Raw genomic sequence first — 26,817 nt, forward strand, 5'->3', positions numbered from 1 at the left:
TGGACACATATATTCCTATCAGTCACTCCTATGGCAGGCCTTATCAATCCAGAAGGCAGAGTGCTTGGAATTATGTGAGATGGTGCTCTGGCATGAGCTGAGCCCGTTTGCAGCTTGCGGAACCAAGTCCTAATAGCTGTTCCATGATAACGCTATACCATATACTCTTAAGTGCATTATGAACCTCGCGGTCAAATGCTAACTTTGGCATAGCATTATCAAAACATGTCGCGTAAGGTGTCATATGAATTGGAATACTACCCCCTCGCCAATTCTGGCGACGGGGGTAGCATTCCACCCTTCTAGAGGGACATGACATGTATGTAACTGTGAACCCCGGTTAAAGTTAACTTGAGCCTCAGCATCACAAAATGGATGCTGCCACCACAGACACAAGTCTGACCTCCTGCTGCTGGGAGTCCTTCTAGCGGGGAGAGCTCGGACAAAGGGTTTCCTGTCAGGGGCGGTGCTAGCACCATCCCAGACAGGGTTTTGTGTATCCCAGGTAGGCAGGGCTGAGAGGAAAGTGACTGCAAGTGGCACCCCGGTGCTCACTGTGCATATGCCGGCTCAAACCATTTCCAGGCGCACCCCAGCCCCTGAGCTGGGGAGAGACCGGACAAAGGAGAGGGGTGTAACCACCCCCCCTTCTGGTCCCACCCATGGGCAGGACCTAGTCGCGTGCCAGCCCCTTTTCTTAGAATAAAGGTAGGAGCGGACCCCCTGCCCGATTAGGTAATTCTGAATCTTGAACTACTTTCCACGAAAGGAACTCTTGACTATATCTGAAGACTCTCCCTTATGGCTAAGGAGTAGCCACCCTGCACCGGCAGGCACCACCTAAGCATCGCGGTTTGCTGCACGTCCATCCTCCGGATCAAGACTGACCAGCTCGACGAGTCCCGGATTTCCATGCATCTCTGACCTTTACCTGCATCATCAGCCCAGCTGAGATTCGTGGGTGTGACGAGACCTGAGGGACCGGCCATCTTCAAGACCTGCACGACGCTTACCCAGCACGACCGCCAAGGGATCCTCTAGTGAGTGCACTAGGGTTTGAGAAGCCCCAACCCTGAGCAGCTCCAGCACCGAAGTCCAGCCCTCCAGCACGGGATCTGCGTGGGGCCCTTCTGCTCTTTGCTGCTCACCGCGTTGTCCGGTCACTTGCCTGCTGGCTAGTGGCCCTCTTGACGACGTACCACGACGATTTCACCACTGGTCTGGTTTCTCCAGACTGGCCCTTGCTCCCTTCCAAAAGAGGAGCACCCCAGACCCTCCTGGTCCACTCCAGACGCCATCTTGACTCCACCGCGTGGGCTTGCCTTTACCAAGGCTTGTTGCTCCAATCCTGGTTCCAGCATCGCCATCAGCAGAGACCCTCGTGGGACAGCTCGCACCTCCAGCCTGGTCGCCGACAACGCCTCCTGGCCCTTGTGACTGCAGAGTCCAGCGTCGCCCACTCACCTGATCGAGGTGACTTCATCCGGTGCCATCCTGGTGCCCACACAATCACTGGCTAGTGATTAAGAACTGAGTCCCCTTTGCTTTCAGGTAGTCTCCATCATCGATCCAGGCTTGGATCACACCGAACTTCTTCACTGGTCGCCTGCCAGCAACTTCTTCTTTCAGGCTCCATAGACTACAACGAGGATTCCCGCCGTCTTTTGAACCCTATGCAGCCGCAGCCTCTGGGCTATGTAACCCGAGCATTTCGGTGCTCCAACGCAGGTTTACTATCCAAGTGTCCAGATCCTTTTTCGTTTTAAGTCTACCTAGTCGGATTCGTCCGAAAACAGTAACTTTAGAAATACTAGCCTCCATAGACTTTGTCCCGCATCCCGCGTGAGAGTGCACACTCTGCCCCCGATCTCCCTAGGCCTCCTGCTCCTAACTTTAGGGTTCAGTAGTGTAGTCCAAGCGATCCTGAAGCCTCTGGATCTTGTTACTTACCTGCTAGTATTTCGCATTCCACTTTTAGAGTATATGGTTTTTCGTGCCCCTCGGGCATTTGTGTAAATTGTGCAACTTGAAGTATTTTCAGAAGAGTTTTGTATTGTGCTTAGCTCCCTGACTCATAAAGAGTTCAGGGTAGACTTGTTATAAATAAATATCCTTTATTTTCATAACAACTTGTGTGATGTCCTTTCACTTGGTGTTCAAGGGGTATATGTGATGGTAAAACAGCTGGCTTAACACGCCCTCTAGAGTTTAGCCTAAGGACTGCTTTTGTCCACGCTACTAGGATAGCTTGTCTATATGGTTGACTTAACACCAATTATCAATAAGGGTCGTTTGGTATGATACACAGTGATCACTAGAATAGTGAGCACTATATATCAGGCCAACTTCTCACACGTAGTCCCAGCGATCCTCCAGCCTGTGGATCTCCTTACAGTACTTTCTTTCCTCGCATTCCATTGTTCTTAGTATATGGTTTGTCGTGCCCCTAGGGCACCATGTAAATCGTGCGACTTGAGTGTATTTTTCCAAAGAATTTGTCATGTGCTTAGCCCTCTGACCTCATAAAGAGTTCAGAGGTGTTGTTAGTTAATAAATTCTTGTTTATTTTCATAACTACCTGTGTGGTATCCTTTCATGTGGTATTCAAGGGGTTATATGTGGTAAAACAGCTGGCTTCACATGCCAATAGAGTTCAGCCTAAGACTGCTTTGTCCATGCTACCATTAGGATAGCTGGTCTATAAGGTTGACTTACGACCAATCACCATAAGGGTTGTTTGGACTGATACAAGGTTATCACTAGAACTAGTGAGCATCATATATCAGGCCAACTTCTCACAGCATTATCAAAACATGTCGAGTAAGGTGTCATACGTATTGTAATACTAACCCCTCGCCAGTTCTGGCGACGGGGGTAGCATTCCACCCTTCTAGAGGGGCACGACATGTATGTAACTGTGAACCCCGGTTAAAGTTAACTCGAGCCTCAGCATCACAAAATGGATGCTGCCACCACAGACACAAGTCTGACCTCCTGCTGCTGGGAGTCCTTCCAGCGAGGGAGGCCTGGACAAAGGGTTTCCTGCCTTGGAAGGTGCTAGCACCACCCCAGACAGGATTTTGTGTATTAGGAAGGACAGGGCTGAAAGGAATGAGACATGCCAGGGGCACACAAGGTGCCCTACGCATACACCGGCTCAAACCAGTTGCTGGGGCACTCCAGCCCCAGCTCTGCCGCGAAACCGGACAAGGGAAAGGGGGTGTAGCCACCCCCTTCCTGGTCCCACCCATGCGAGGGACCTAGTGATGGTGCAGCCCCCTTTAGCAGGATAAAGGTAGGAGCTGGTCCCATTCCAAATCCGATTAATCCTGACTTGACAACTTTACAAGAAGAAACTCTGGACTTCGACATTCTGCAACAGAAGACTTAAGAAATCTCCCTTGTGGGCAAGGAGTGTCCACCCTGCACCAGCAGGCACCATCAAGCGTCCAGCGGCTTCACTTTCTCGTCTTCCCTCGAGGATCCAGACTTCAGAGCCCGACGAGACCCGGATTCCCAGACCTCTCCGACCTCAACTCACATCTGCAGCACAGCTGAGATCCGTGGGTGCGATGAGACACGCGGGACCGGCCATCTTGGAGAAACTGCACTTTGCTTCCAGCACGACTTCTGAGGTAACCTCGACGAAGTGCTTTGGGTATTCAGAAGCCCCAGCCCCGAGCAGCTCCTGCACCGAAGACCAGCCCTCCAGCATCCACGAGATCTGCGTGGGGCCCTTCTGCCTGTTTGCTGCTCGACGCGTTGTCTGGTCACCTGCCGGCTGGCTAGTGGCCTCCTAGACGACGATCCACGACATCAACACCGCTGGTCTGGTTGCTCCAGACTGGCTCCTGCTTCCCTGCAAAGGAGAAGCACACCGGACCCTCCTGATCCGCACCAGATGCCTTTTCCACTCACCACGTGGGTTGCCTTTGCCAAGGCCTGTTGACGCCGAATCCGGAACAAACACCCCCGACAGCGAGAGCCTGCATGGGACAGCTCGTGCCTCCATCCTGGTCCTCGAAGACACCTCCTGGTCCAGAGTCAAGCGTCCACTCTTCACCTGATCACGACGACAGCATCTGGTTCCTTCCTGGTTCCACTCCAGTCACTGGCTAGTGACTTTGAACATTGTCCCCTCTGCTTTCAGGTCTTCAGCATTCCTGATCCACCCTTGGATCACACCGGACATCTTCCTCCTGGTCGCCTGCAGCATCTTTTCTTTCAGGCTCCATAGGCTTCAATGCAGAAACCCGACACAACTTCGCACCTATGCACCCGCAGCCCGTGGGTGAGGTAACAAGAGCATTTCGGTGCTCAAGGGTAGATTGACTCTCCTAGTGTCCAGATTCACAGTTGTTTAAGTCCTAACTAGTCAGGATTGTCCGTTCTCACCTTTTTCTCTAACTGTACTGTCCATAGATGTTGTTACGGATCTTGCGCGTGAGTTCTCACACTGCACACGCGTTCCGTGGGACTCCTATTACTTACCTAAAGTTAGGGTAGTGTAGTCCCAGCGATTCTACAGCCTCTGGACAGCTCCATTCCTTCTATTGACTTCCTTATACCATTTACTTAGTATATGGTTGGTTGCGCCCCTAGGGCAACATTGTAACTTGTGTGTCTTGTCATGTGCTTAGCCTTTTGATCTCATAAAGAGTTCAGAGGTGTTTGTTAGTAAATAAATATCTTGTTTATTTTCATAACTAACTGTTTGGTGTCCTTTCATTTGGTATTCAAGGGGTTATATGTGGTAAAACAGCTGGCTTCACATGCCAAAAGAGTTTAGCCTAAGACGGCTTTGTCCTTGCTACCATTAGGATAGCTGGTCTATAAGGTTGACTTACAACCTATCACCATAAGGGTTGTTTGGACTGATACAAGGTGATCACTAGAATTAGTGAGCATCATATATCAGGCCAACTTATCACAGTGTCCCTGTGCATAGTCCAGCTCAAACTGGTTGCAGGAGCTACCAGCACCTACTCTGGTGTAAAACTGGACAAAGGATATGGGTGTAGCCATCTCTCTATCCTGACTCTCCCATAGGTGGGTCCCCAGAGTTTGTCCCACCCCTTCCTTGGGTGTAAAGTAGGAACCCCTGATTACAGGACTTTAGATTTACCTGGACGAAGCTCTGCTACAGTTTCCCAGAATTTCAACTATCTACAATTGGTTGGATGAGCGAAGAATCTTCCTTGGAGTAAAGGAGTGTTCATGGCATGTGGGCTGCTGAAATAATATCTGTGCATAGATCGCCGCCTAGTGTTGGGTCCAGATGATTGCACATTGTTGTCCTGGAATAGTCTTCGAAGTATCACAAGATAGGTGGCTCCTCCCTTGGACTACAGTGCGCATGGGCATCCTCTCCTTGCTCAGATTGTTTTTTTCCGCCATTGGGTTCGGATGCACTTTCCAGCACTCCAAGTTTGGAATCAACAAAACACTTTCAAAAGGCCAAAAGGCATTCGGGTTTAGTCCGTATTGTTCGATATCGGTAGCGATAACCTTCTTCGACATTGATTTGCACTCCGGTCGTCGAATCGGGCCATCAGGCCTTCTCGACGCCACGTGGGCCAACACTCGCTGGATCGAAGCCCATTCAAGTACTGCCCGCAGTGCAACTCAAAGTTCCCGCACACCGATAAACATCCAGTGTGCAACAAATGCCTGTCTCCAGATCACAATGAAGACAATTGCCTAGCTTGTGCTCAGTTCCGGTCCAAAAAGACGATCCGGAATCGACCGAGAGCAAGGCAAGAAATGCAGAGGTCGGCACCAGAGCCCGATAATATCTTCGACGAAGAAGACCTCATCGACGCCGAAGACTCGGAACAAGAGGGAGATCAATTCTCCGACGACGACTCTGACCATTATATCGACGACCAAGAAGAAATCGTCGATGTCGAAGAGTACGAACAAGATATCGTAGCCGTTGAAGACGACGAGGGGCGAACCGTGAGTACACCGCCCCATATAGACACTACACTTATATCAGAGACTAGGTCGAGCCATCGCCATCAGACCTTAGCCAAATCAAGATAGTAGTTCTACAGCCCCGCAACGCCTGGCTAAGAACATACAAAAAGAGCCTTCTGAGACACGTAATCCAAAGTCGGTTACATTAAAACCAAGACTCATCGACACAACAGTCTTCGGACCGATCGTCGTGGAACCGAAGGTGTTAAAACCAAAGGGCGCTGACCTGAAGGCCACAGTTCCATTCACAACTTCAAAGCCAAAGGCCGTCGATTCAAGCTCCAAACCAAGGGCCGTCGAATCGACCTCGAAAACAAAGGCCGTCGAATCGACCTCAAAGCCAAAGTCCGGCGAACCAAACAAATCGGGTTCGAGTGTTCAAAAAGGAAAGAAGCCAGTCGACGAAAGCAAAAGGGCTACGCCCAAGGCGCTCGTCGAAGCAAAATCGAAACCGAAGGTAGATAACACCAAATCGGTCAAGCCGAAGCCCGTCTAACAAAACAGGGGCATCGACCCGAAGACGCAGGCTCCAAAAACTCCTAAACAGGTTATCGAACCGACTAAACCGATCGGTCCAAAACCACTCGTGAAACCTATATAACACCTCGGACCGACAAAACCTGCCGGAAACCCTCCAAAGCCAATACAAGCACCTAAAGTGGTCGAACCAAGCATCGAACCGAAGAAAGTAAAACGAAACACTACGGTGCCAAGGCAAAAGACTGTGGAAGAGGAGATCATCCATCCAGACCCTTCCACAGAGGATCAATCAAAACGATATATTGACCCTAATACTGGCAAAGTGACTGTGTATAAAAGGAAAATAAGACCAGTGCCTGGTGAAGACTTATCCAAAATTCCACTAAAAAAGAAAAGAGACTTTGCTACCTCTCCTATTCTTTTCTAACCTATCTCCCCTGATATGCCTGCTACTCCATACACACCATACTCACCTGCACACTCTGATTACAACCAAGATCAAGATCAGGATGGAGATGCTGGTTTTGGGGATATACAAAACCCATATGAGGACCCCAACGTGGAAACATTGGGGGGGGGGGGGGGGGGTGGAGGTGAGCCAGACAATAAAGGAACTCTACCTATTACAGACCCTACTGTATATTCAGCTAAGCCATCACCCACAGAAGACACAGTGGCTTTTAATTCCCTAATAGAAAGAGCTGCAAGCTACCATAATGTAGACATGCATTCTGATGCTATAGAGGAGGACTTTATATTTGATACACTAGCAACATCTGAAAGAAGTGTATAAACTCTCCCCATGTTAAAGGGCGTCTTAAAACACGCTAATGACATCTTCAAGGACACTGCTAGAGCACGTGTCGTCAACCCTAGAATAGAAAAAAAGTATAGGGCGGCAACAGTAGACCCTACATACATCAAGGGGCAACTGCCTTTAGACTCATTGGTAGTGTCCAACGCACGAAAGCGTGCAAATTCACAAACAACTGGAGAGGCTCCTCCTCCTGACTAGGAGCCTAAGACTTTGGAAGCATCAGGCAAATACACAAGCCTTACTGGCCAGATAAGACAGGGCACATTATGACTCTTTAAAAGGACTTCTCCAACACTTACACGAACCTTACAAAGATCAGGCAGATGAACTTATACAGGAGGGAAAGCTCATCACCAATGTCTCCATTAAGTGTGCTCTAGACGCGGCAGATACAGCTTCCATATCTATTAACACAAGCGCACTGCTTAGAAGGCACGCATGGCTTCGTATATCTGGCTTCAAAAATGAAGTACAGGCCGCAATTCTTAATCAGCCTATAAATCCAGATTTCTTCTTTGGTCCAGCAGTTGACTCAATTCTGGACAAAATGAAAAAGGACACCGAAACGGCAAAGTCCATGGGAGCCCTTCAGTCACAACACCACCAAGGCTCCTTTTGTCGCTCAAATTACAGAGGAGGAGCGCGAGGTAACACATCGCAGCAATCCTACACTTACAAAACTAATGCACAATCCACATACAGTAAAAACACTAACAGGGGTGGATACAGAGGAAATAACACCAAGGGCAGACGACGCGGAGGCAATTCCAATAGATCCTCCACTAACACCAGACAGTGACTACTTGGCACTACCCCCAGACCATATAACACCGGTCGGGGGAAGACTACAACAATTCCTGCCAATCTGGTTAAACATCACTACAGACAGGTGGGTGAGGCAAATTATCCAACATGGCTATTGCCTAGAACTAACGTCAACATCACCCAACATACCACCCGTACACCGTCCCATGTCGCAGAAACATATTACATTACTGCAGCAAGAGGTCATCAGTATGCTACAAAAGGGGGCCATAGAACCAGTCCCACTACAACACCAAGGAACAGGAGTATACTCACTATACTTCCTCATTCCCAAAAAGGATGGTTCACTCAGACCAATATTAGACCTCAGGCCCCTCAACATGTACATTCTATCAGAGCACTTTCATATGCTCACCCTCCAACAAGTCTTACCACTGCTTCGCCAGGGAGACGTCCTAGCAACTCTAGACCTCAAAGACGCATACTTTCATATACCAATACACCCTGCTCACAGAAAGTATCTAAGGTTTACCATTCAAGGACAGCACTACCAGTTCAAAGTCCTACCGTTCGGTGTAACAACAGCTCCAGGAGTGTTCACCAAATGCCTGGCAACAGTGGCGGCACATCTCCGAAGACAACACATTCATGTCTACCTATACCTGGACGATTGGCGAATACAAGCGCCATCAGCCTAGCAATGTGCCTGCTTCGTGTCAAAGACCATTCAGCTCCTGCACAGCCTAGGCGTCTCGCTCAACTACCCAAGTCGCACCTTCAACCCTCCCACGTCCAACAGTACCTGCGAGCAACAATAAATACACTAGCAGCAAAAGCATATCCGAACGCAGCACGTATAAACGGAATGCAAACGTTGATCCAAAAGTTCAAGCCCCAGCACTCATTACCAGCTCGGGTGTTTATGCAACTCATAGGCATGATGGCCTCGTGCATATTCATAGTCCCCCATGCCAGATTACACATGCGTCCGCTTCAAAAGTGCCTAGCAAGGCAGTGGAATCAGGCTCAAGGACAATTAAAAGACCTAGTGTTGGTGACCAGTCGAACATACAACTCTCTGCATTGGTGGAATCCACAAAACCTTTCCAAAGGTCGACTGTTCCAAGAGCCTGTCCCACAAATAGTGATAAAAGCGGACGCATCCCTGCTAGGCTGGGGAGCCCATGTCCTGCATTACACAGTTCAGGGACTATGGACCACACAACAGAAAAAAATGCACATCAACCTTCTAGAATTGACGGCGGTCTTTCTAGCCCTAAAAGCATTCAAAACACACTTATGCAACAAGACTGTGTTGATCCGGACGGACAACATAACAGCGATGTATTACATTCAAAAACAAGGAGGAACACACTCCCCACAGCTGTCGCACCTAGCACAAAGCATGTGGAAGTGGGCCATTCAAAGGAACATATTTCTCATGGCAGAACACCTCCCAGGCAAGGACAATCAAATAGCCGACCTACTCAGCAGGCACAGTCACCAAATGCACGAATGGGAGATTCACCCCAAGGTCCTCTAACCATTCTTCTGCAAATGGGGACAACCAGAGATAGATCTGTCTGCCACAAGCGAAAAAAACGCAAAATGCCAGTACTTTGCCGCCAGGTTCCCACATCTGCAATCACAAGGCAATGCGATATGGATGAACTGGTCGGGCAAATTTGCGTACGCTTTTCCCCCAGCTCCATTAATACCGCTAGTGGCACGCAAAATGCGCCAACATTCGCTGACGCTAATCCTAGTTGCTCCCACATGGGCAAGGCAACCATGGTACACAACGTTCCTAGAACTGTCAGTGGTGCCTCATCAAAGACTGAAACTCACACCAAGTTTTCTAACTCAGAACCGTGGCGAAATCCAACACCCAGACCCGCAACAGCTGAACCTAGCGATCTGGCTCCTGAGATCCTAGAGTTTGGATACCTCAACTTGCCTCTAGACTGCATGAATATTATCAAAGAGGCAAGAAAACCCACTACCAGGGGATGTTATGCGTCTAAGTGGAAACATTTTGTCATTTACTGCAGTAACAACGACCTAAGCCCACTAGATGCGTCTACACAAAACATCATTTGCTACCTTTGCACCTACAACGTTGCAATTTAGCCTACTCATCCATCAGGATACATCTAGCTGCGTTAGCAGCTTATCTCCGAAACAGGCAACACCCTTCACTGTTTAAAGTGCCAGCAATTAAAGCATTTATGGAGGGACTTAACCGAGTAATTCCCCCAAGGCACCCACCTTCACCAGTCTGGAATCTAAACCTCGTTTTAACCGGACTTATGGGACCACCTTTTGAGCCACTACACTCATGCGAACTATAATTTCTTACTTGGAAGGTGGCTTTCCTTATTGCCATTTCTTCACTTAGAAGAGTTAGTGAGCTGCAAGCCCTAACTATCCAGGAACCATTCATTCAAATACATGCATATAGAGTAGTTCTCAGAACAAACCCCAAATTCATGCCAAAAGTGGTATCCCATTTCCATATAAATCAAATAATAGACCTGCCGGTGTTTTTTCAAAATTCACTAACAGTTGCTGAAAGGGCCTTGCATACCCTAGATGTCAAAAGGGCTCTGCTTTATTACATAGAACTAAAGCATTTCGAAAGACTAAATAATTGTTTGTTGCTTTCTCACCACAACACAAAGGCAACCCTATCTCTAAATCAGGGATAGCCAGATGGATTGTTAAGTGCATTCAAATATGTTACGCAAAGGCAAAACACACTTTAACTGTTCCCCCTAGGGCGCTTTCCACACGCAAACTAGGGGCATCCATGGCTTTCCTAGGAAATATTCCTTTACACGAAATCTGTAGAGCAGCCACTTGGTCAACCATACATACATTTACCAAGCACTACTGTGTAGATGTACACTCCAAACAGCAAGCTGCTGTAGGACAGGCTGTTCTCAAAACTCTTTTTCGGACTGCTGCAGCTGGCACAGGCAGCCACCGCTAAGGGAGATACTGCTATACATTCTATGCACAGATATGAATTCAGCAGCCCACGTGCCTCGAACGGTATATGCTACTTATCAGTATCCATGTGTTCTTGGCATGTAGGGCTGCTGACATTCATATCGCCCACCCGCCTCCTCGGTGCCTGTCGCAGCTGTAGCATTCACTTTTTGCATGGCCATCTCTTACTATACTATACTCCATCCTTGCCCCAATTGCGAAAAACAATCTGAGCATGTAGAGGATGCCCATGCGCACTGTAGTCCAAGGGAGGAGCCACCTATCTTGTGATACTTTGATGACTCTTCCAGGACAACAATGTGCAATCATCCGGATCCAACACTAGGCGGCGATCTATGCACAGATATGAATGTCAGTAGCCCTACATGCCAAGAACAGATGCATACTGGTAAGTAGCATATTCCTACTCCCCTGCAAGGCAGGCACCAAAGACGCATCTGTCCGGTTTGCAACTACGCAGCTCCTGAAGGACTCCGAAGACTTTGCAACACAGGAGGTGGGTTTCCAAGCTTCACCAAGCCGATCTGTGCTCTCAGCAAACCTGCGATCCATAGCCCTCGGGGGGGACCGCGCAACCCGAACCCCTGGACACCGTGCACATTTACAGCAGCATATGCTTCTTGGCGATCCCTGAGGCTGTGCTTTGGGCTACTTATAATCCAGCCCCCGAGCAGTGATTCCACTGAAGATTACTGGCCTACACTCCTCAAGTGACCCGTGGGCTGGTATTTAGTGATTCCTCTTAAGGTCCCTTTGCGATCCCTTATCCGTTGACTTGTGGGTCCCTGAGAAGGGTACTGTAACTTTGAACGGGCTTACCTAGTTGCTCCAGAGATGCCCCGACTCTCCATCGCTTGGGAAGTCACCAGGACCTTGCTGGTCCTCACCGAAGCATTTTTACACCGCATGGGTTGCTGTTGCCAAGGCTTGTTGGTCTCTGATCCGGATAGCGACCCCCCCAGCACTCGACATCCTTCGTGGGATAACTCGTCTGCGGGCTCAGGTCGACGTCTCCTGGTCCCTGTGGCAGCGGAGTCCAGCTTCACCTCATCACACCTGAAACACCCAACATTGGTGGGCATTGGTCTATCGTGCCCCTGGTCACCCTGAAGTGACCCAGACTCTGTCCCCTGTGCTTTCAGGGTCTTCACAACGTCGATCCAGGCTTGGATCACACCGGACACATTTCCTGTCCACGGCATCTGCACTTTGCCACAACTCGCCAATGAAAACGGCGACGATTCGTGAAACCATTTGGCACCTATGCACCCAGCTTCACTTTGTGAGGTAACATGGGTTCTTGCCTTAGACCCTTCTAAGTCTAAAAGGGTTTGCTCCAAGCCCTCTCCGAAGTGTCCTTAATCTTTAAAATTCCAACAGCGACTTTCACATAGGATTGTACGGAGCTCACAGCTGTGTTCACACTGCACGCATCCCCCGTGGGTCCCCTGTGTCACTACCTTGGGTGGTTCCTTGGGGTCCCAGCGATTCTATGTGCTCTAGGCACTGTGTCTAGTCAAGTCGTGGTTCTTATACCACTTTCTTAATATATGGTTTGGTTTCCCTCTGGGGCCCTTGTATATTGTGCTATTTACTTGTGTTCTACTGTGTTAATATTGTGTATCTTGCTCTCTAAATCTCCTAAAGAGGTTAGTAGAGAGTGTTAAGTAATAAATACATATATTTTATGTTTACCTTGTGTAGTTCCCCTTTCATTTGGTCATTCAATAGTTTATAATCTGGTAAACCAAGCTGCTTTACACTCCTTTAAGACTTAGCCTGAAGGCTGCTTTCCATAGCTACCACTAGGATAGCTTTCAATAAAAGTTGTCTTAACTCTAATCATCAATAAGGGTTGTCTGGACTGATGCAAGGTGCCCATTATAACTAGTGGACAGCATACGCCAGGCCAACTTCTCACACTAAGTACTTACCATAATCAATTTCGGAAAGAAAGCACAGAGACTGGGGTCCTGATTAGCAGGATCTCAGTCAGATTAGTCAGAAATGGCATAGCACCAGGCAAAAGGTGGAGGAAATATAAAAACAGACCCTACTTTCCTTCATGAAGGCTTGGAAAAATGGAGGGAAACTGATGTGAATCCGCTGGAGATGGCGCTTTATGGGCTCAGGGAGATCACCTGACATCACTTCTGGCACAGACTGATTATGGTGCCCTCTAATGGCAGCATCAACGTTTTCTGGATCTAGTCTGACGCCTGCAGATTATCTACATTTGAGAGATCTGCAGGTAGATCGAGTATCCAACAGAAAAATCGTTACAGCAGGTAAATAACCTTTCCTTCCTTGCTAAACCTTGGAAATACCACCGTTTTTTTCCATGTTAAAAGCAATTTATAAAATGTTATAGAAAGCAATACATCCAAATTGCACCGCCTTAAAGAGTGTATTTCTCAAACTTTTTCAATGGTGAGTAGTGCTCACCCTATGACATAAAGATCAGCCTTTGAGCAGCTAGTTTTTATACTTGTTTTTTTCCAGACTCTACAAAGTAGAATCTAGGAGCACCTGTTTTCTACCTTCACAAGAAACCAATTTTCATAGTCTTGAGGTTTGGAGTAGCTTTTTTTTTTGGTCTGCTCCAGGAAAGTATGCAATCATTCAGGTACTACAAACAGTGAGAGTTAGATGAGGGATGGGCTCTCTAGATGGTACATGCTACCTGCCTCCTGGTCTTGACATTTCAACACAAAGGCACTGTTTTAGAATGAGCGCCTGGGCCCACATGGAGAAACAGTTTGCGTTTCAGCATCCCATGGTCTTCAAGCCTTCTCATATTAGTTCTCTATGAAATTACGCGAGACCTACAGCATCATATATTGCAATTAACAGGCAAGAAACTATCCTTTTTCCCCCGCCACTTCTGTTTCAGCATCCGTACCTCTTGGGAAGGTGCCTGCTGTGCTGTCTTGGCACTTATTTTCAACTTGTGACCCATATCACCCTTGATCTTATACCCCTTAAGATGTCTCGCACCAAACAGATTTAATGGTACTGAAGGAAGAATAAGCAACATCAGCACCTGAGAGTGCTTGCTCAGGCATTGACGGAAGTCTCAGTTGGAATAGGTTGGTGTACCTCGCTGTCTTGGCTACTTGCACCCTCCTGCTGCTCATGCTTTTCTGTCCCTCCTGATTGACCACTCCAGCACTATTCCTCCAGTATCTCACTCGACCTTCAGGCAGGATCTTGTTTTTGAAAATGTAAGCAGTGTATTGTGTTCTCCCATTAGCCTTGCTTTTGTTTCTGATTTCTTGCTTATTTCGGCAACTTGGCATTTCTGCTACCTAGGTAGGTGTTGTTCTTTGTTTTACTCCTCCCTATTTTTGTTTAGATGGGCCGGGCTATCCTTGCTTTACTGACACACGTGTTGGTCACGCTTTATCAGAGAAGTGTATCACTTCAATTAAAGAGCACTCAGCTCGTTATGCTCCCACACACTTTCAAAGTGGCACTATGTTTTTTAAATTTAAAAATTAATGATAAGTTTGTACAATTACTCTTTCAATTGACTTATTAAATTACGATAGGATATTTGTGCAGTGTACAGATCATTACTAGTGACCCTTGGTTGCTATATTATTGACATTACCCCAGGTCCCCAGTGTCCCTTGGGTGTGCCTTGTTACAAATTACTACATCTAGCACAGCCATCCCATTGGTGGCAGAATCAGGCACCACTGCCCCATAGGTCAGCAATGAGGTACATGGGTGCTCCCAACATAAAGAAAGGGTACTCCCATTTGTGGAAAAACCTCAGCCTCTCCCACCGGCTGACTGAGGGTCATTTCTCGTTAGTCTATCAAGAAGTGCAGGCTCTTTTGGCCAAAGGAGACATAGGGAGGGTGCCTGCACCAGGAGTAGTATGTGTTTTTTATTCCTGCTATTTGCTGGTGCCGAAGATGGAGGCCTCTGCCATATACTAGATCTGCGCCCTCTAAACATCTCCCTGAGGAAAGAGAAATTCAGGATGCTGACGTTGACTCAGGTTCTATCTGAAAGAGTAGATTTAAGTGCTAGACCTGCAGGACTTGTATTTCCACATCCCCAGTCCTGCCAGCCCAGTTGCCCTACCTGCTGTTCCCAGTGGGCCACAGTATTTCTAGTTCGCTCTTTGGCCTCACCAGTGCCCCTTCGGTGCTCATGACAGTGGTGGTATAGCTACAGCACATTTAAAAAGGTCAGGGATTCCATTCTTCCTCCTAACTCGATGATAGGCTGTTGAAGGCAAGCTTGTTTCAGGCAGTCTTCATCCACCTCCAGACTACAGTGAACCAGTCACACCTGACTCCCTCTCAGATGCTCCCTATCTTCTGAGCCATTCTGGACACGGTGCAGTTTCATGCCTAGCCTCCAGAGCTTTGAAGTTAGAAAATTCAGGCTATGAATTTGATGTTTCTGCCTCTATCTTGGATTTCTGTGAGACTGACTGACAATGCTGGGTCTTGTGGCCTCTTGCTGGTAAAGCATACCAACTGGCTTAAGAGGGCTCTGCAGTTGGACCTGCGGTCCAATGGGTGCGGCATCAGGGGAATCTCTCTGACCTGGTTCATAGATGACTGCACAGGATTTACAGTGGTGGCTAAGCAACTGTGATTAGGTCAGTGGCAGACCCCTCTCCCTTCACCACCCCGAATTCAGTGGTTGCACATGTCACTCCTTAATTGGGGTGGACACCTAGGTGAGGGGGAGATTAGAAGACTGTGGCCTCCGGTAGAGTCTCAACTCCACATTAGTTTGTTAGTGTTGAGTGTGATTCACTTGGCATTAAAGGCCTTCCTTCTGTACATCAAGGGCAGGATGGTTCAGCCGGGATGTTGCAATACCTTGTTGTATTGCAACAAGCAGGGCGGGTTGGGTCGAGGGCCCTATGCCAGGAAGCTCTCCACCTTTGGACTTAGTTGGAGCACCAAGATATTTTCTTGTTTGTACAGCACCTTGCTGTCTCTCTGAATGCCAGGGCAGACGATATAGGTCATTGATGCCTTGCAGATTACAAATGGCATTTAAATCCGGAGGGTGGTGCTTGTTTCGATCAGTTCACTACTGCAGGAAAACAAGCAATTTCAACACTTCTGCATGCTGGAGTTTCCAAAGTGACTCTTGTTCAGAGCGTGTTCCGCGTCAAGTGGAGCTCTGAACTCCTGTAAACCTTTTTGCTGCTACCACTCCTACCTAAAGTTCTCAAGAAGGTCAGGACCATTGGGCACAGAGAGTATGGTTTCCAGAACACCTGAGTACAAGTATGTATCTTCCAGTCAGTATGCCCCTTTGAGAGGATCTCACCTTGCAGCAACAGGGCAAGATTCCACACCCACACCTGTACTCACACCATCTTCACGACGGGAGATTGAGTGTTGACAGTTGAAGGTTTTTGTTTTCCCTCCTTAAGTTTGTGATGTCATCTTGGCAACCTGGTCTCTATCCACTAAAACTGTCTACGCCTGCCGTTTGGGTACGTTTATGGTTCCTCAAGCCATATGGATACACACTCCACACCTTTTTTGGAGGTTTTGCTGTTCGTCGTATTTTTAGCGCAGCAATGCATTTTCTTGTGCACGGTTAAGGGTTACTTGTCAACCATTTCAGCTTTTCTATGGCTGCCAGATCAGCCCTCCCTATTTTAGTCACCAATTGTGAATAGTTTTTTTGAAATGTTTACAACATTTGTTCCTGTTAACTTCCTTTGTGATGCCCCATTGGGATCTTGACTTGGTCCTTACTTAGCTTGTGTGCGCGCCCCCCCCCCCCCTCCCTTTGAGCCCTTGCACAACAGTTCTTTGAAACTCTTGACCATCAAAACTTTTTTTCCTGACGGTAATTACATCAGTCAGGAGGGTCAGTGAGCTTCAGACTCAGTCCGTTCACCCTCCGTACACCTACTTCTTCCCAGACCAAGCGGTCCTTTGGGAGCATGCCTCTTTCCTGCCAAAGGTTTTCACGCTCTTTCACTTTGGCCAGAGCATCACTGTATGTCTTCTATTCTCTGCCTAATTCTTTTAACGGGAAGGAGAGACTTTCGTTTGAACCCTAAAGAAGGTTACCCCTTCTATATTGATTGCACAAAGGGCCATCAGGTATACCGTCCAACTGTTCTTTGGGAACACCAGAGTGAAGAAGGGAAAAGCTGGGCAGAAAAAGACCATCTTCTGATGGATAGTACGCTCCATAAAAATCTGCTACATGTCGGCGATGATGCATTCCACCCATTTCCCCCACCTCCCTCCCCCCCCCTCCACACACGCTTTCCGGCTCACTCTACAAGGGCCAATGTCACTACTACTATGTTAGTGCACGGGGTACGAGTTCTGGATATCTGGCAAGCTCCCACATAGACTTCATACATTCACAAAGCACTACTGCATTGACAGTCCAGTTCCTCGCGATTAGCAATTCGCCTGCTCGGTCCTCCAGGATTTTCCGGTTTGTCAGTTCGCAGACCCTTCTGCATGGAGGTATTGCTTGTGTATCTCTTCTAATGCGATGAACCTGGGGTTAGAAGTCTCTATCAGACCAACAAGTTACTTAGCTTTTGGTAACGCTTTTTCTGATAAAGAATATCTAATCACAGATTCCTCACCTTCCTCCCCACTCCGCAAACTGGGCTCTTCATCGAAAATATCCTGTTAGACTCTGCACACTGGTCAAAACCGAAACATTGATTTGTACATGGCTCTACATTTTTGGCACCAAAATAGTCCAGAAAGAAACTGATGTCTGCTTGTCGGGATGGCACGTATATGGACACTGAAACGTCACTTCAAAACTGAGCCAAACTATGCCACCTACTGCAAGCAGAGTTATTGCTCAAGATTTTCCAGATACAGACTGATGCCTGGGGATTTATCTAAGGTAAGAAATCTGCAGATTGTCTCCTCCGGAAAAGGTATGACCGAAGGTAAGTAACTTGTTTTTTAGCTGCCTAATCTACCTGTTTTTATTGATAGCATTTGTGTGTATTTTAGTAGCTAAATAATTGTTCTTTAAATTTTACTTTAGATTGCTACAAAAAAAGTGTATATTAATCTAAATATTCATAATTTTGCAGATTCTGACAGCAAAGGGGTTAATTCCAGTTGCTTGGTTTCCTGCATCACAACGTTATTCCTTTTCAGCAAAATCAGACCCCAGCTCATGGTTAAACACGCAATGACAATGCAGCCTTATCTTACCACCAAATGTAATGTAAGTATAAAAGCATGCAACTTTAAAAACTGAATTTATTTCCCATAAGTTTATTCAACTTTGGTTAAAGTACATAGCAAACCAGTGGATTACATTTCTGTTTGCTAACACCCAAGCAGTAATTTTCAATTGCATTTACTGAAACGAGCTTGAACAAGCAACAAAGGCAAAGTTAAATAGCGCCTCACGTTCTCCATATACTTCCTCCTATATACCTTGTATCACAATCATAAAAAAAACTACTGGAAAAAGACTAGATGGAAATGCCACTGGCTGAATACATGGAAATAAGGCTTCATCCCCAAGTCCCACTGGGTCCATCTACTCAATCTCTCCGAAATACCTGCTGAAGGGCACACATCTGTGAAATAGCTGGTTCTTCATGACTTTGGATGTGTGCCAGCTGCATGGGCTGGACTGCTTCGGTTGAGGAGGGGCCAAGAAAACTTTGTGTCTTGTTGGTGTTTGTAAAGATGTGATATTAAGACAATAAGAGACTAATCAGGCTTCAGCGGGCTCTTAAAGATTTAATGTAATAGTGACTGACAATGTTGGTAGAGCAGCTGGTACATCGGTTGGTTTGAGAATGACGCTAACGGGAATTGTCTGGTATGCAAAATTAGCCTTTTCGATTCTGCCTCAAGTGTCATGTGAAATTGACACAGTTAAGCGGGGTCTGTTCATTCCTAAATATCAAAAGTCCAATTATTGGTGGAGTGTTAGCAGGTCAAGTGCTAAAAACCTATAAATCAGTGTCATGACCACCGGCTCATAACAGACATTGAATCTCAGGGTGCTAGTGACGAGGCCCTGGGGGTGTATAAGTAACATAGCCATGCTGAGTAGCTAACCCAAAAGAGGTGGTTTGAGACAATCATATTTACAACATTCTCTGATTTACACGATGGGATACCTAGAGTCTATTACAGATTCGATTCCACTGACTTTTCCTCAGAAGAGGAAACAGACGTTAAGGGTAACCTCTAAAGAAGTTTTTTTTTTTTTAAAGTAGTATTTATTACACCAAAGGGAATTGACAATTCCTGAAGACCGTAGAGTTCATAGCCAGTCTTGACAGCAGGATTCCTGCGTCAATGAATGCTGAAATTTGAAAGAGACTCCCAAGTCTGTTTGGGCTCCAAACCAGGGAGGATCACCAAATGATCAACAAATAACACCCGAGGTAATCCAAGATAAATCTCTTTAAAAGTAGTATTTATTACACCAAAGGGAATTGGCAATTCCTGAAGACCATAGAGTTCATAGCCAGTCTTGACAGCAGGATTCCTGCGTCAATGAATGCTGAAATTTGAAAGAAACTCCCAAGTCTGTTTGGGTTCCAAACCAGGGAGGATCACCAAATGATCAACAAATAACACCCGAGGTAATCAAAGATAAATCTCTTAATGAAAAACTCTCAAACTATCTAAAACACAAAGACCCACAATGGACTGAACACAGCACCATCATCACTAGTACAATACCTAGACTGAGATGAGGTCACTACTCTTCACAAAAGCATCAGTAGGGTAAATCTGAGATGATGTATGAAATTCATATCTAGTGGACTCATGATGAGTGCTCATTTGAGTCCTCTCCACTGCCGAAAAGATGCTTTACTGGGAAAGGCATCTCTTATGTATTAAATTCAGGTGTAGATTGCCAATTACGTAACCAAACTAGTAAGATTAATACCTATTTGTTAATTAAACTATCCTAGAACACAAAAAAACAAACATGTAAGTACAAATCGTAAAACACAACACATGTTTGTGGTAAAAGTGTGAAATTGGATGCAATGACAAATGCATGTGCATGAGAAACCTGCGTACCACAACAGTGAAAGAATATAGTCACACTTACTTGTATAAAAGTGACACTAGTAAGATCACTGGAGGAGCACTTCCACTGTGAAGACATCTTTAAAAATATTAAATAAATAACTAAAGAGATATCGTAAACTCTTTCAATTCGGGTCACCGTAAAATTACACAAGGTAAAGCAGAGGAAACTCTAATTAGCGTAATGCGAGAGGCGTTGTTAGTCGCGTTTTACGGCTCCAGGCGACCCCAGTTTCCTGTCGGTTCACCCACCCCGGAGAGCCTGGTGATCCAGGCCTCAACTTCCCAGACCGAATTCCCAACCGACCCCCGGATCGGGAATCCAAAAGGTACGACCAGTTCTGTAAGAAGCTGTTCTCCTCATTGAGTTTGGGGTTGCGGTCTGTCAACACCACCTGCCTTTTGGGCCGTTATTCCCACTCTTTGTGGGATACGGTTGCGGAAGTGCTGCCGCAGTGCCCGGGTGCGGTCCAGGCAAACGAAACCAAGCCCTCGCGGAGGGAAGGGATGCAGCATGATATTCCATTCGGTGTGGACTGGATACCACAGACTCGCTAGGCAGAGCGATTGCTACGACGGTGGCGGTTCGCCGCCACACCTGGCTGAGGTCCGCCAACTTTTCGGGCGATGTCCAAGCATCCCTTATGGACATGCCCTTTGATGGCCATCGCCTCTTTGGCGACAAGGCAGACAGCGCACTGGAACGTTTTAAGGACTCTAGGTCTCCGGCCAAGTCCTTGGGCCTCGGCCAACACCAGCAGACTTTTTTTTTTTTTTCCGGGTTTCTAACAAGTTAGAATCGACTCCCGAAGGAGTATCTCTGCGCCATAGACCGCTGGGGAACCCGTCCTGGCTTTCCCTGTGAGATGGTCCCTACTGGGTAAGTCCAAGGGGAAACCAGGCATCCCCTGTGTTTGTGGGGGGGCCGTTGTGGAGATGAGGCAAGCTAATGCCCAGAGTTGCCGAGTGTGATCCCTGGTTAGAGAAGGCACTGAGGTGAGAATTATCAAGTCCACTGACCCTGGTCCACGACCCTGCCCCATCGGGAATTGAACCCTGGTCCCAGGCTGTCCTCTGCTCCCGGGTCTGTCGCCTCTAACCAGTGAGCCACACCACTCCACACTTCACCCTTTCGTGGCCAAGGAAGGGGCGCCCCCGCACGTCCAGCTAGCCACAGGCCACAGAACCAACCTCATCGCGGACGTGGTAACTGCTGTGGCGGTGGACACTGGCAAGGTCAGTCCACATCCGCTCCCGCAGCATCTGCCTCAAAATCCTCCTAGTCCAAGTTTTCAGGCCCATTCAATGCCAGTTGAGAACAGGGTTCACCATCATCTCCTCCACTGGCGCTCCATTACATCGGACAGGTCTGTGCTGCAAATCGTCCGAAGGGCGACCCCACCAGCCATGCCACCGCAGTACCATCGCATGTCGGGGGATCACTTGCAACTTCTGCTGGACCTACGGACCGTCAACTGCTTCCTCCGGAAGGAGAAGTACAAGATGCTGACTTTGGCTCAGGTCTTAGCTGCCTAGACCCAGAAGACTGGATGGTAGCGTTGGACTTGCAGGATGCATATTTTCACATCCCTGTCCTGCTGGCCCACCGGTGCTACCTGCGGTTCACGGTAGGCCACGAGAACTTTCAGTTTACCGTGCTCCCTTCGGCCTTACCCGCGCCCCACGAGTGTTCACGAAAGTGATGGTGGAGGTCGCAGCTCATCTGCGCAGATTAGGTGTTTCAGTCTACCCCTACCTCGGCGACTGGTTGTTGAAGGCGGCTCGCCCCAAACAGTCGTCCGCCACCTCCAGACTACGGCCGACCTCCTGCACCTGCTGGGGTTCTCCATCAATGTGCCGAAGTCGCACCTGTGTCCCTCACAGAAGCTCCTCTTCATCGTAGCGGTTCTAGACTCTGCGCAGTTTCGGGTTTATCCTCCCGAACAGCGGGTTCGGGATATTCAGGCTCTGATTCTGATCTTTCAGCCGTTATCCCGAGTCTCGGTCAGGTTGACGCTGCGGCTTCTGGGGCTGATGGCCTCCTGCATCTTTCTGGTGCATCCTTCCAGGCGCCGGATGCGGGCTCTGCAGTGGGACCTGAAGTTTCAGTGGGCCCAGCATCAGGGCAACTTTTCCGACCATGTCTTGATCTCGGAGGGCACTGCAAGACAGTTGCAGTGGTGTCTCACGGACCGCGATTGGGTCAGCGGCAGATCCCTCTCCCTACCCCAACCGGAGCACGTAGTTGTGACGACATGTCCCTCAAGGGCTGGGGGGGCCACTTGGGAGAGGCGGAGATCAGAGTCCTCTGTTCTCTGACGGAGTCCCGGCTCCACATCAACCTTCAGGAGCTGTGGCCGATCCAGCTTGCACTGAAGGCATTCCTCACCTCTGTACGGGGGAGTGTAGTGCAGGTGTTCACAGACAACACCACCGCCATGTGTTACTCCAACAAACAGAGCGGGGTGGAGTCGTGGACCCTATGCCAGGAGGCTCTGCGTCTCTGGCAGTGGCTGGAACATCAGTGCGTGACCCTGGTGGTTCAACACTTAGCAGGTTCCCTGAACGACAGGGCGGACAAACTCAGCCGTCACTGCATGATGGATCACGAACGGCGTCTGAACTAGGACGTGGCGCAAGGTCTCTTTCAGCAGTGGGGAGAGCCTTGGTTAGATCTATTCGCCACAGAAGAGAACGCGCAAGGTCATCAATTCTGCGCTTTGGAATTTCCAATATATTACAGATAATAGGGTTAGACCCATGTAGTCAGTGGGACCTGGGTAGTTAATCGTTATATATATAAGTGGTCCCAGACCAAACACGAAAAGCTTTGAGGAAAAGTCACAGTGTTACAATTAAATTAATCAAAAAGAAAAAATTCAGAGTGCAAGGTGTTTTTATTTTCACCGCACTATTAAAGTCAGTCAATGGTACAAAAATTATTTCACACAGTATATACAAAGTTCAATATGCCCACAGGGGAGAGGGAAGGAGTGCAAGGGAAAGGGGTACACATTTCATGATAGTTTATGCATCACTCATCAAAATTTCTCATGTGCTAGAATCTACAGGTTAAACCATTACACACAATCGTAAATCCCCATTAGAGGGGTCAAACAGTGCGCAAACATCAGAAGACGTTTCAGAATAGAAGCTCCTAATCAGCTGTAAACATCAGACTTATCCTTAGGAGTTCAGGGTTGTAGAAAAAAGTCTACGTTTCGACCCAAGGGTTGTAGGACAGTAGATCCTTACTGGGCGGGTCTTAGTCAGGACGTGAGGGGAGGGATGGAGGTAGGGTAGGGCTGTTACCTGTTGAAAATTCAAAAGGCGGCCTGAAGGAACGTGGTCCTTTTCATAGCTGCACCATATTTATAGCGTTTGTAATCCAAATCTCTACATTAAGGCATTATTGGATCGTAGGAATCAATCATTATTTTCATAGATCATCTCGCCACTGGTTCCAGTCTGCCGGAGTAGGACGCCGATTCACACGCTCCTCAACCCGTTTTGAAACTGTCAGGATTAGCTAAAGTGAATGCCTGATCTCTTGGACCCATAAAGTTACCCCGCAAATAGTGGCGAGATGATCTATGAAAATAATGATACAATACAATACAATAAAAGGAAACAGTAAAAGGAAAATGGATGAAATGGGAATTATATAGAAAGTGTACTACAGTGTTCAATGCAAAAAAAGGGTACATTTAAGTATGCATGCACAAAATACTGAAAAACCAACAAACAATGGTAAATAGAGTGTGTTCTACAATTCAAAGGAAGCTGCTAAATTCCAGACGTTCGTTGAGTCCTTTCGGTACGGTGGTACCAAGTTTGAAAATCCAGAATAGTTCTCGTTGGAGCAAATGTTTTTTGGGGTCAATACCCTCAGGTTTCTCAGCAACTTCAAGGACAAGGAAACTAATTTGGCTGTTGTTGTGGTTTAGCTGGGTAAAGTGAGCGGACACGCAGGATTTTAAGTTTTTGTTTCTAATGTTACTCCTGGGTTCATTAAGTAGAGTCTTCATTTTACGCTCAGTTTTCCCTACGTAGGGTAATCCGCAGGGACACTTCAAGAGATAAACCACATTCGTGGTGTCACAAGTCGCGTTGGTTTTGAGTGAGATTTGTTTGCCAGAACTGGGATGGTTTATGCTGGTACCTGGAATGATGTTGTGACAATTTTGACAATTGTGACAGGGAATAGTTCCTTTGTATATGGCGGGTTCAATAGTGCGTGGTTTTATTAGTGACCGTAAGTTCTTAGAACGTTGGTACGCAAAAATAGGCATTTCATTGAATAGATTGTTGAAATCCGGTTCCAGTTGTAGTATTTGCCAGTGGGTTTTGATGCTTTTCTTGATTAGGTGACTTTTGGTTGAAAATTTGAAGACAAATGCATTGGGTTGTGTACTGGAACTTGTTTTAGATTTGGGTCTCAGCAATTAAGAGCGGTCGGTAGAGGTCACTCGTGTGTAGGCTGATGAAATGATTTGTTGCGGGTAACCCCTTTTTGAAAATTTGTTCATGATGTTGGTACTATCCTGTGTGAATGAATGTTCAGTGGAAGCTATTCTTTTGGCTCTTAGTAGTTGTGAGTAGGGTAGATGCTTCTGGTTGGTGAAAGCTGGAGTAATGCAAGTAATTATTCCGGTCTGTGGGTTTGGTGTATATGGATGTTTCAAGTTTGTAGTCTTTCATAGTGATGTTTACATCCAAGAAAGCTATGTTAGTGTGGTTAAAATGATGCGTGAATTGGATTCTTTCATTGATGCTGTTGAGATGACTGATGGCAAATGTCAGTTGTTGTTCCGTACCAGTCCATATTAAGAAAATGTCGTCAATGTAACGATAGTAAATTTGAAGATGGTTTTTCCAGTGTAGTACAGACAAAATGTGTTCAGTTTCAAAATCCTGCATGAAGAGATTGGCGTATGATGGGGCAGCGCAATTGCCTATGGCTACTCCAGAGAGTTGGCTGTAGAATTTAGTTTGGTATCTGAAATAACTGTGCATGAGAGTATATTCAATAAGTTCCATGAGAAAGACTTGTAGATCATGAGGTTTGTTGGTTTTGAGTAGCGCCGCCTCTGCGGCCTGAATGCCGAGGTTGTGGGGGATGGAAGTATACAGTGAGTTCATGTCTATGGTGCACAGCAAAACTGGTGTTTGTGGATCAATGGTGATAGAGATGAGTTTGGATAGGAAATCTGTGGTGTCTTGAAGGTAACTGACCATTTGTTTGACGGAAGGTTGCAGGTGACGATCAATGTAGGTGCCAATCGGTTTGTGAATAGAGTTGCATGTGCTGACAATGGGTCTGAATGGAGGTTTGGTCGGATGTTTGTGGATTTTCGGAATCATGTATAAGTATGGAATGCTGGGATGAGATTTGATGAGATAACTGCGATCTTTGGTAGTGATGGTTCCTGAAGATACTGCTTTGTCAACGAGAATCTGGAGGATGGCAGCATATTCTTTGGTGGGATCGGAATTTATTTCCATTTAGGTGTTGGCCTCTGTCAAATGTTTATTCACACTGTCAAGGTAGAATTGAGTGTCCATAATTACCAAGGAGCCGCCCTTATCAGCAGGGCAGATCATGATATCACTGTTGGCGGCTAGTTGGTTCAAAGCGATTTTTTCATGTCTAGTTAAATTTTGTTTGTGTCGTACTGTGGTTTGACGAATATTCTCAAGATCTTTGTGCACTAAGGCTTCAAATATGTCCAGAGTTTTGTGGCTCACAGGGGCCATAAAAGTACTTTTGGGACGTAGGTCCATGATGGTATTTTCTTCAGTAATTGCGGAAGTTACGCTGATGTTGGAAAAAAAGCGTTGCAGTCGTAGAGTTCGCTTGAACTTGTAGAAGCTTACTTTTGATTCGAGGTCATTGGTACTGTAAGTGGGGACAAACGAGGTCCCCTTTTGCAGGGCTTTGTTTTGTGTGGTGGAAATATTTGTGCTTGAAATGTTTATGATTAAGTTCTGTGGCTCCTCGTCGATTGTGCGATAGGGCGCTGTTGCTCTGTTAAATTGCATTCGCTGGGATCTCCGGTTGCATCTGTGCCTACCCCTAAAAAAGGCACCGGTCCAGTGCTTTGGATTGTAGGTTGGCTGGTCGATGCCTCACTTTGAGACGGTTGACTGGAGGGGATTCCTCCTTGTTGTGGTGGGGCTGGACGTGGAGGTTGTCTTGAATCTTGTCTCGGTTGAAGAGTGCGTGTGGAACCATCTGAGGAAGATGTATCGCCTTCAGTTGATTTATTGTATTGTGATCTCTGTTGTCGTCTGGCCGCATAGATTTCGGCCCAGTTATATACCTCCCTAAGTTTGTAGTCTACGGTATCCCGTTTAAACTTGCGCAGTTTGCGCTCGTTGATCTTTTTTGTGTATTTTTCCAATTGGACGTTTACATCTTCTAAAGTTTGACGCAATTCGTCTGTGGTGAGTTTAGAGCTGAGTTCATCTTTGAGCTGAGCTACTTCTGTGGTGAGGTCTTCAAGCATTTTGGATAGTTCCTCAACAATGAGTAAGATTAGGTCAAGTGAACACTTATTGAGTATTCCGTACCACCTTTCAGTGAATTTGATGTTATTCTTGCATAAAGTAGATTTCAGTGGTATACGTAATCCTCTCGGAATTCTTGACACTTTGTGATAGCGAATCAATGTGCTCGCGTGTAGGCGTTGGTTGATCTCTCTTTTGGCTGCATAC

The 26,817-nt window shown here is 47.0% G+C and overlaps 1 protein-coding gene across 2 annotated transcripts in view; it reads left to right on the plus strand.

The window, feature by feature from the left end:
• The window catches only part of NIPBL (NIPBL cohesin loading factor), a 1,086,041-nt gene that overhangs the window by 698,469 nt on the left and 360,755 nt on the right, over positions 1-26,817 (plus strand). For both annotated transcript variants that reach the window (XM_086960544.1, XM_086960543.1), the window contains exon 25: positions 18,123-18,259. In XM_086960544.1, coding sequence (XP_086816670.1) covers positions 18,123-18,259 — 137 coding nt within the window. The remainder of the gene's footprint in view (positions 1-18,122; positions 18,260-26,817) is intronic.

Source organism: Lissotriton vulgaris, chromosome 3_1 (assembly GCF_964263255.1).
Source record: "Lissotriton vulgaris chromosome 3_1, aLisVul1.2, whole genome shotgun sequence".
NCBI lineage: Eukaryota > Metazoa > Chordata > Amphibia > Caudata > Salamandridae > Lissotriton > Lissotriton vulgaris.